The sequence below is a fragment of the Triticum dicoccoides genome, chromosome 4A, assembly GCF_002162155.2.
Source record: "Triticum dicoccoides isolate Atlit2015 ecotype Zavitan chromosome 4A, WEW_v2.0, whole genome shotgun sequence".
NCBI classification, from domain to species: domain Eukaryota; kingdom Viridiplantae; phylum Streptophyta; class Magnoliopsida; order Poales; family Poaceae; genus Triticum; species Triticum dicoccoides.
The window spans coordinates 606,875,945-606,886,658 of record NC_041386.1 but is presented as its reverse complement, the minus strand read 5'-3'; the positions used below and the strand labels follow the sequence as shown (position 1 = coordinate 606,886,658).

Here is a 10,714-nt window from a genome sequence, read left to right as displayed (position 1 = left end):
GAAAGATAAGATCACATGTTTTCTAGATTACTTTGTGATATTTGCATGAATATAGTGTTTGTGTGTGTACCCTTAAATATCTATGTAGTAGTATCCACAATGTATGGTATTAGAAATGTCTTCATAATTTTGTTTAGTTAATGATTAAATTAACAAAAAATAGAAGAAGAAAAATCTAGAGCATATAAGGTGTTTCTGAGGAGATTTTCATCAAAGCATTAGCGTAGAAATTCATCCTTTTCGAGTCAAAACAGGTCTTAAATATTACAAGAGGCTCAATAATCTATTTTGACCGTATGTCTACTTTATACTTCATAATTAGCAAACCAAGTAAACAAAAATTCGATAAAGGGCATTTCTTACTGACTCATAATAAAACATCAACTGGTTACAAACACAATAAGTACACACCTGACATCTACATAAGTAAGACACACAACCAACTCTCTCTCTCTCTCTCTCTCTCTCTCTCACACACACACACACACACACACACACAAAAGGGTCACGCCAGCAAAGAGCAAAGTCATACAAGACCAAAGCTATGCCTAGACATAAAATCGAAAAGAGAAAAAAACGGAAGCGATCAAAACAACAAACAATGAACTATAGCAATGTCCATTGACACCAATCATATATCTTTAGAACACAATGACTACTAGTAAGGTTCTCCGACAACAACACTGTCAGAAAGGGCACGATGTGCAAGCGTCGTTGTTGCCCTGATCCAACCACCGAAGCCAGTTCATGAGTTTTCGCCCTGAAAATCAAGTCGCAAACCAAGTAATTAGCCACTTCAGTTAGCTTTCTTGTTCGATTCTCATATTGGGACACCTTCCAGTTCTTGCAAATGTGATTTCAAAAAGTGGAAGGTAGTTTTTTTAGAAGAAGGTAGATATTAAACCCATTAAGGGGGAGTTGCTGGGAGAGCAACCAGCTATGACAAGTGACGGCCGCTGGTTGGCTGAGGTGAGAAAATGTCTTTTTAGATGGAGGTGGGGTTTTTTAGAAAGGTTTTGTTTTTCTTGTGAAGATGGAGGTGAGATTTATGTGAGGAAATGCTTGTTTTAGAAAAAACTATGGTTTACTTTTTTAGATGCGCATGAGGTGTTTCGTTCTTTTGTATACAAGGGTGAGGACCCATGCGACCAGTGAAAACAAGTGCAGAGTTTCATCGCGGGAGGCACGAATGGCGAGCCTAAAGCTATCACTTGCACAATGGGCCTAAAAATAGAGGAAACATCGTCACTTGCGCAGTGGGTCACAACCCATGGTCCCATGGTCCAGTGGCCAATGTACTGGGCCTTGCAATCACTTATTTCTCTTTTTCCTTTTTATCATGGCGCATGACGATTGGCAAGGAGTACATATATGCATCGATCGGTTTAATGTCATAGGCTCACAACCATCTTGGTCTTCTATACATTGTGCAGCTTCATTCGTGCCAATCTGGTACAATTGCAAGTAGATATCTACAGAAAATCATACTACAACACAGAAGCAGCTAGCAGTTTGTTGCAGACTTGACAATTCCATTTGCTCACTTAATTACCAAGCATGAATGGCAAACTCTGCATCTCGTTGCTCCTCCCTGTTAATGAAGTGCCACTGTTACATCAAAGTTGCATAAAGTAACAATATAAGTTCCTATATATCTGCACCACGTATAACTAATATGGCTTGAATATAAACAAAAAAAATCATATTCTAGTTTTCTTCTCCCATAATGAACCTTGTAGAAATGCAGAACAAATTGCATGGGAGTAAAAGTGACACCCTGTCAATCACAGGAAGCGACAAGATATGCTACCACAGGACTGATACAGTGACACATACCTATAATTATCCTCTTCATGAATCTGGAAGTGTGATCAGCCGAGTTTTTGAGTCGTATACCATCACTGTTTTGCAACTGGGAAGAAAGAAAACATCGCAGTAATGTTAATAGTTGCTAGAAACAAGTATGTCAGTACTTCAGAACTCTGATATGGGTAACATGGAGCGAGATAGTTTTTTTTTTGCGAAATATGGAGCGAGATAGTTAAAGGAACATACTTTGCGCACTTCACATTGTTTGTTGCTCCACCACTCTCGATCGACAGTATCGTCCCGTAGAAGGAAAGATTTTCAGTGCCGCAATTCGGACACGGCCCCTAGACGGCAAGAAAAACCGTGAGTTTCTCTCAACCTCAATATATACATCAAAGTGTGCATTGGGAAAGGGAGAATAACAAACCTTCAGGATTAAGACATCATTTATTATGGCCTTGGTTACCACTTGCGCCGTTACCAATATCAGAGGCAAAGCGGCAAAATACGTGAATATGAAGCCAAAGGGCTCCGGAAACTTCATTGTTCATAAAAATGTAAAGTCAATTAGAAAAGAAAAAAGCTATGAACAGATTAACTAAGAAGATGTGACAAAATATGGGCCACATATCTGGCCACGGATGTTTATGTGATTGCAATATTGAGTAGGGTATGCAAATTAGTAAACACTAACTAACCTGGAATACATTGACCTCAAAGCCAGTCAGCTCATCGATGAAAAAGAACCTAAATGTAAATTTAAAACGTCAATATTAGCTATGATTAGCATAACTCAGTCAGTATCCCTGCTTAAAGTGACAGAAGAAGCCTGTGTTGCAATCAGTTTCATCCAACTTGAATGAATATTGTACAAGTAGTAAACTCTTTCAGGAAAGAATGTCAATGAACTCACAGTCCTAGAGCAACAATAGTTGCTGGAACATTGAGCAGGAACATCTTCAAGTAGTCAACGGTCAGATCGCTGTAAACCTGTGCCACGTTTTGTAGATGGTCAGAGTAGAGCAAAAAAGGGGCCGGCAATTACATTTTACCAAATACGAATCACGAAATGGATGAAAAGTTGCAGCAGCATTTTTGGCAGTTTGATTTCGGAGCTTTTAGCACGATATAAGGTGTGTCTGTCGACTAATTTCAGGCATACTGCACATGGCAATGGGGGGTTGCAGTATCCATCCATACAAACCGAAGTGACTTACTTGAATTTGAATCAATGTGAACAGATAACACTATAAAAGAATGGAAATATTACAGCAGAGTATCACTGCTGTATGATTATTATTTTTTTATCATCAGTTACCTTCCGACTCCGTAGACTGCACCTGGGGCCTTCCGTCACGATGTCGCTTCCATCTTGCTAGCAAAGGTAGCAGGCAGAAAAGAAAGGCCAGTTACGAAAATGATCATAGAAATATTAATTTGTGTTACTTAGAGCATACTAATATCCTAGTGAGCAGAGTGTCTATGTTTAAGCATCTACTATCTTTAACTGCATTATCTCTAGCATGTCCTATGATAATATTAATTTTGTCCAGCGAGAGGAATACCCTGACGAGCAGAGTATGTGTGACAGTAGGTGTGTGGTTTTGAACGTTTAACTGAATATTTGTTAGCATTTCCATATCTCATTCAGAAACCAGAATGATATGGAATCATAGCCCATGCTGATGCTGGGGGTACCTTGAGTCTAAGCTTGAGCTCGTCGAACTCCGCATCTGACATGATGGGGTTGCCGGCGATGTAGGCAATGGAGGCTTCCAGCAGCCTCTGCTCATCGGCGCCTGAAAACAGCAGGAAAATGGACGGGGGTTTGAATCAGACACCAGCAGCTGCAGCTGGAAATTCAGTTTGTCAGGGCGGCGTACTTAGCATGACGACGCTGCTGCCTTCCCACATGAGCTCCTCCTTGAGGTTGTCGAACTCCTCGTTGGACATGATGGCCTTCTGGTCGTAGTAGAAGGACTGCACAAGAAGAGAGTACATGTGGATAAGAAGCAGAGCAATCGATCGAAACATGAAGAAGTTGAATCAGTTGTACGTACCTGCAGGGCTCGTAGGAACTCCTGCTCCATCTCCCCGATGGTCTTCTTCTTCTTGCCGTCGATGCTACAGTAGGGGAGCACGTTGCCGTCCACCACCTCCTCGTCCTGCTGCTGCACCTGCCCTTGCTGCTCGGTGGCGCGGGGCCGGAGGAGGAGGAGCGCTTTGCGCCGGTGCCCCGTGGAGGTGGTGAGCGCCAGCGGTGAACTGGGGGCACGGGCGCCGCGAGGTGCTCGGGACCGGGAGGAGGAGGCGGCTAGAGCGTTAGGCCTGGAGGAGAGGGACGGCAGGCGGGAGGCCGGCGAGAGCGCCACCACCTCGGTGGCCATGGTCGGTCCCTTGCTCCGGTCCGGTGGGCGGCAAGTGGTGGTGAGTCAGCGGAGAGAAGTTGTGGCGGGAGGGTGGGATATGGTGGGCTGGGGGTTGGAGCCATCGTGTGGCGCAGGTTGGAGCGAGATCCCGCGCTCCCCTGCCTTCCTCTCCTCTGCTTTCTCCAATCCACTCTCACTCTGCCCTTGTGTGTGTCTGTGGTTTATCTTGTACACCCTCCATGTATGATGGTCCAGGTGTCAGACTCCACTCTGTCTTGCTTCCTACTTCCTCCGTTCCAAATTACTCGTCGTAGAAATGGATGTATCTGGAACTAAAATACATCTAGATACATCCATACCTGCGACAAGTAATTTGGAACGGAGGGAGTAGTATACCATTTAGGATTTTTGTTGGTTGAAACTTGATGTATTTATTTAGGATGTTGATTGACAGACGCTGTCCACAATTTTAAGAGTCTAGTTTTTCTAGGGGGGTGCTGGTTGGAACCACCCTCGGTGGCAGGGTATACGGGGAGTAATGGTACACATATAGGAGACATGGTTGATGATGACTTGGAGGAGAAGAACCTTCTTCCTCTAAGCTAAAGGTACCTACCACCACCTGAGAGACGCGTTGAAAAGTTGTGCAGGCATGCACCGTATTGCTGTATTGATGTTTTTAAAAATTGTTGTATCCCGCATCGTCGTGTCTCCGGCCATGCATCGGTGCTTAGCTGAGTTGGCACTCTGCTTTCTTGGATTGGTTGTAAATTGAAGACTAGCCTATTGGTTTAGATAAATGGTAGGTTTTCAGCGTGTCGGAAAGGAGTATGGAGTTGAATTCTATTTTTTATCACCGAAGATCGCAACTGCAAGAGTTATGGTAGTACTTGTCTACACATTTATATTATGATCATCTTGAACAGCGTGTTTCAAAATTAGATGGACAATCATGCTTGATGCCAAGAGGTATAGTGTTACTTGTCTACACAGTTATCTTCTGATTATCTTGAACAGCATGTTCCAACATTTACATACATTATAACTGGGCACCTTTCTAGCCCTCTCAGGCTATTAACATCTTCAGCCTTTGGATCATCAGTTTAGGACGTTTTTGGCCATCAGATTTACTCTTAATCCCGCCTGGAATCGTTGCGTTTGCTAAAACCAAGCGTTTTCTTGCTGGGCCGCTGCTCCGGGAACTATTTTGGATGTCTGGCGTGAAATTGGGCCTAATTGGCTTGTACATGTCTCCTTCCGTGCACGACATTCCTTCGCCAACCCTAGGTGTGCCGCCGCACTCCTCCTCCTCCCTCACCAGTCGTCGCCGCTGCCGCCATTCCACCTCCCTCCTCTCTATCTGATGCTCACAAAGACGAGAAAATCAGCTATTTGCCACTTTCGGTATTGGGCTTCGCAAAACTGCCACTCTCAATATTGGCTTCGCAAAAATGCCATCCAGCCCGTGTACACTTTGATTACCATGCCATTTTCTCTTTTCCATTGCTTTCCTTTTTATTTTCTCATTTTATGCCACCTGAAGAGACCAAAATACCCCTGGATATTTTCAACCTTATCTCATCTGATACTTGTGTGGACTGGTTGGGTCAGATTGCTCTGAGGCGCTCGTCCTTGTCTCGATAGTCTGCCGCCGTAGCTTACTGAGGCGCTCGTCCTTGTCTTGATAGCCTGTCGCCGTAGCTTACTGATCCAAATGGAGAATGCAAGTAACCTGTAAGTCATGTTTGATGCAATCATTTACTTGTTCTTGGATTGAAATTTGAAAATTACGTTAAGAATAGGATGCCACGTTTAGTTTCATGGCCTGGGTCAACTGAGCAACAATACAAGAAAGGAATGCCACAAATTTCAGTCTACCCATTCTGCTGCACTTGTTGTAGCTTGTTTCAAGGACAGGAAACTGACTTGTAGCTAGAAGTGGCAAAAACATGTAGACCTCGAATTTTAGTATATTGGCAAAGGAGATACATATGGATGCAACAACTATGATTCATATATTGATGCAGGGGAGAAGCTAGTAGATCATAAAATCAATAGGTCACATCATAGATTAGTCCGAGCAGAGTTCACTGTCACGGAACAGCAAGCCCTGTCAGGAGAAGCCTAGCCCAGCTGGAACGGCCCAGGAGGAAGGCCAAGCCCAACTCAAGGGTGCAGGGCTCGGAGTGGACCAAGTAGTATAAAAGAGCAGTGTAGTGTTAGGGTTTGTTATCATTGGATTACCAGACCGACCGCCGCCGCTGGGCGTGTATCCCCCTTTCCCATCCCCTGGCTCTTTCCCCCAATCCCTCCTTCTTGCTTGGAACCCTAGCTACTAATCGTGTAATATTTCGATGATTGAGAGCCAATTCGACCGAATCCACCTCAAGTACCGTATCATCTGGTAATCAGAGCCTTCAATCCCACCAAAAAATTTCTTCCGCGACTCGATCTGGCGCCGAAACATCGCAGCCTCAAGGAGATCATGGTAGGGACGGACGTCCAGAAGCAGCTGGAGGAAGCGGCGGCGGAGAGGAGTGGCATCGCCAAGGCCCTCCTCTCGATCCAGCAGACCTTGGATCGGATGGCTCCCGCGGTCGCAAAGATGGAGCCAGTGGTCTCCAACATGGAGCCCGCGCTCGTCGCCTTGGAGCCGGTGGTGCACGACCTCGCGGCATGGCGTCCCGGCGTGGATACGGCGATGGGGCAGTTCCGTGTCGATCTCGGCGAGATCCGCACGGAATTGGAGAAGATGGTGCGACACACACCGTCCCTCGACAAGATGGCTGAACCCTCGAGTTCGGCAGTGGCGGACACGCCAGAGCTCGGGGTGCACCGCAGTGGCGACGGCTACGGGCCCGATGGCCACCGCAGGGCTTCGATTCCACGGGAACTGATCGAGGGGCTCTCCTCCGCGTGCCGGTCTCGGTTAACGGTACGGTCCGCACTCCCTTTCCCACTGTGCCCATTCCCCCACCGTCCCCATTTGATTTAGGCAGTAGAAGTGGGCACCGAGGGTAGCATAAGCATGTTGAGTATCCCGGGTTCGATGGCGACAACCCAATGGGATGGCGAATTCGCTGTGAGGCGTATTTTCGCGTGTGCGGAGTGGATCCAGCCGTTTGGGTGGATACAGTGGTGGTGCATTTCACAGGGGCTACCGCGCTGTGGCTTGAATGGTCTAAAATGCATCTTAAGGTCGATAATTGGGAGGCCTTTTGCACTGCTGTTTTAGAAAAATTTGGTAGATCCGAGTTTCAGCACTTGTTGCGTCGTTTTCCCAAACTTAAGCAAGAGGGTTCAGTTTTAGAGTACGCGGAGAAGTTCAATGTGTCTATGCATTGTTTGCTTGCGCATCACAGCTCATGGGATCCTTTGTTCTTTACTACTCAATTCATAGAGGGCTTGTCGCATGAGATTAAGGTAGCTGTCATGTTGCATCACCCGCAAGACCTCGATACTGCTGTTTCCTTGGCTGCATTATAGGAAGAAGTGGTGGAAATGGTGCGACATGAGCAAGAAGCCGCGGGATCGCATCGTCTCGGACCACCCAGTAGCAGGGCGGGGCGTCTCACATCGCGCCCAGCGCTGGCGGTGGTTGTACCAACCGCATCTCAGATGGGGCGTCCAGGTGGGTCAATGCTGGTCTCCACCCCTTTGGAGACGTGACGCGGCCTCGACATCACCAAGTCACCATCAGGCATGGGTGGCACATCGACAGACGACAAGCTCAAGGCGCTCAGGGCTTTTCGCAAAGCTCGGGGCCTGTGCTTCACCTGCGGCGAACGCTGGGGTCCAGGACACGTGTGTGCTTCCACCATGCAGTTACATGTGGTGGAAGAATTGGTCGGGATGATATCCCCTCCGGTGTCCCCAAGTGCTGCAGTGGCTCCGAGGGGAAGCTCCGAGGATGACCTGTGCCTGCTATCCACGACAGCAGTTTCAGGCACCGAGGTGCCCAAGGCTTTCCGTTTGTCTGGGGAGGTTGGCAACAAGGTTCTGCTCATGCTGGTGGACTCGGGGAGCTCTCACAGCTTTGTAAACACAAAGATTGCCAAGGAGTGGACTCGGGTGGAGGCTATGCGGACACCCTTGAACGTCAAGGTGGCTGATGGAGCTGTTACCATCTGTGATAAGGAGATACCCGTCTGTGAATATGTCATCCAGGGCCATCATTTCCGATCAACGCTGAAGCTTTTCCCACTGGGCAGTTATGATGTGGTTTTGGGCATGGATTGGCTCGAGTCGCGAGGCCTTATAACTATTAATTGGGGGGAGAAACAAATGACATTCAAACACAAGGGAGAGTATATTCAGTTGACAGGGAACATGCCAGAGATATCCCACTGCCATGCTATTTCTGTAGCTCAACTACAACTGATGCAGGCACATACCGAGCTAGCACATGTGTTGCTCTTGGCAGCAAGTAAGCCGGATGTGAAACAAGACCCAATCCCAGTGGAAGTGGATGGGTTACTGAAGGAATTTGCCACCCCGTTTGAGGAACCCAAGGGTCTGCCACCCCAACGTGAGTTTGATCATGCAATCGAACTGATCCCAGGGGCTCAACCAGTGAAACGTCGTCCTTACCGGTACAATCCAGCCCAGAAGGATGAAATTGAAGCTCAGGTGGCGGAAATGTTACGACAAGGCATCATCCAAGTCAGCCGCAGTCCATTTTCTTCACCGGTGCTCCTGGTCTTGAAGAAAGGTGGCGAGTGGCGATTTTGCATTGATTATCGCTTCCTGAATGCAATCACTGTGAAGAATCGGCACCCTATTCCAGTCATCGACGAGCTGTTGGATGAGTTGCACGGAGCTACAGTGTTCACCATCCTGGATTTGAGGGCAGGGTATCATCAAATACGTATGCGGTCGAAGGATGAGCACAAAACTTCCTTTCAAACTCACCACGGGCATTTCGAATTCAATGTCATGACATACGGAGTCACTGGGGGGCCGCCAACGTTTCAAACTGGCATGAATGTGGTTCTGGCTCCACTGATATGCAAGGGGGTTTTGGTCTTCATAGATGACATTTTGATATTTAGCAAGACAATGGCAGAGCATGTGGTGCTGCTCCGGAAGGTATTTCAAAGATTGCAGCAATATTCCTTGAAAGTGAAAATGTCGAAATGCACTTTTGCCCAGCCTCAACTATGCTATCTTGGTCACGTAATCAGCTCGAAAGGTGTGAGCACTAACCCCACGAACACGGACAAGGTCAAAGCATGGAAGCAGCCGGTGTCGGTCAAGGAACTGCGTCAGTTTTTGGGACTGGCTGGCTGGCTACTATCGCAAATTCGTCAAGCACTTTGGTATTATCCGCTGACCACTGATGGATCTTCTCAAGAAGGGCGTCCCATTCCTATGGACTCCCACCCAGGATCAAGCCTTCCATTTGCTCAAAACTGCTCTTACCACTACGCCCGTGCTGGCTCTGCCGGATTTCTCCAAGCCGTTCATCATTGAAACTGATGCGTCTGACGTGGGCATAGGCGCTGTTCTCATGCAACAGCAGCACCCGATTGCTTTCCTTAGCCAATCTTTGGGCCCTAAACATCAGGGGCTCTCGACATATGAAAAGGAGTGTTTAGCCATTCTGATGGCCGTTGATCGCTGGCGTTCCTACCTGCTGCTATCAGAGTTCATCATCAGGACTGACCACTGAAGCTTCTCTTGCCTTGATGAGCAGAAACTCACTACTCCCTGGCAACATAAGGCTCTCACCAAACTCTTGGGGCTTCAGTATAGGATTGAGTATCACCGTGGAGCTACGAATTTAGCGGCTGATGCACTTTCCCGTATGCCAACAAGCAATGTTTGCGCGGTGTCAGTTTGTTTGCCCACCTGGCTGGAAGTAGTAAAGAAAGGATATCACCAAGATCCTTCCTACTCAGATAAGTTGGCGGTTGCAGCCTCGGGGCAACATTGGAAGGCCCGTTTTCAGTCGTCGACGGCCTGATCCGTTACAAAGATCGAGTCTGGCTCGGCTCTAACTCAAAGGCCCAGAGGTTGGTACTGCAAGAGCTTCACACAGGAGCATTGGGGGGGGGGTCACTCTGGAGTGCATGCTACCTACAACCGAATCATACGACACATCGCATGGCCCAGACTTAAACAGACGGTCAGAAACTTTGTGGCGAATTGTGATGTGTGCAAACAGGACAAGCCCGGGCATGTGAAGTATCCTGGCCTTTTCCAGCCTTTGTCGGTGCCAAAACAAGCCTGGGAGATGGTCACTCTGGATTTTGTGGAGGGTCTGCCCGTTTCTCGTGAGTTCAACTCTATCCTGGTGGTGGTGGATAAGCTAACACGGTACGCGCACTTCATTCCTTTGCGCCACCCTTACTCTTATCTGCAAGTTGCGAAGGCCTATCTGGAAAATGTGTTCAAGCTGCATGGACCCCCGGACAAAATGGTTTCGGACCGTGACCGCATCTTCACTAGTCGTGTGTGGCAGGAACTGTGCAAACTGACTCACACCAAGATGAACATTTCATCGGCACGGCACCCGCAGATGGATGGTACCACGG

General features: G+C 47.5%; 1 protein-coding gene across 2 annotated transcripts; it reads right to left on the bottom strand.

Annotated features, from left to right (window-relative positions):
- Window positions 1-1,296: 1,296 nt before the first annotated feature.
- On the bottom strand, window positions 1,297-4,283 carry LOC119287277 (PGR5-like protein 1A, chloroplastic). Of its 2 annotated transcripts, none has more exons than XM_037566796.1 (10): window positions 3,870-4,283; window positions 3,693-3,789; window positions 3,508-3,608; window positions 3,128-3,184; window positions 2,723-2,799; window positions 2,508-2,556; window positions 2,237-2,347; window positions 2,056-2,153; window positions 1,837-1,912; window positions 1,297-1,608 (listed from the first exon to the last, which is right to left on the bottom strand). In XM_037566796.1, exons 1-9 carry the CDS (start codon window positions 4,194-4,196, stop codon window positions 1,852-1,854), a joined length of 978 nt encoding a protein of 325 aa, XP_037422693.1. In that variant the 5' UTR covers window positions 4,197-4,283; the 3' UTR covers window positions 1,297-1,608; window positions 1,837-1,851. The 2 variants fall into 2 exon arrangements, with proteins under 2 accessions (XP_037422693.1, XP_037422692.1); XM_037566795.1 differs by having other exon boundaries at window positions 1,297-1,591.
- Window positions 4,284-10,714: the final 6,431 nt, after the last annotated feature.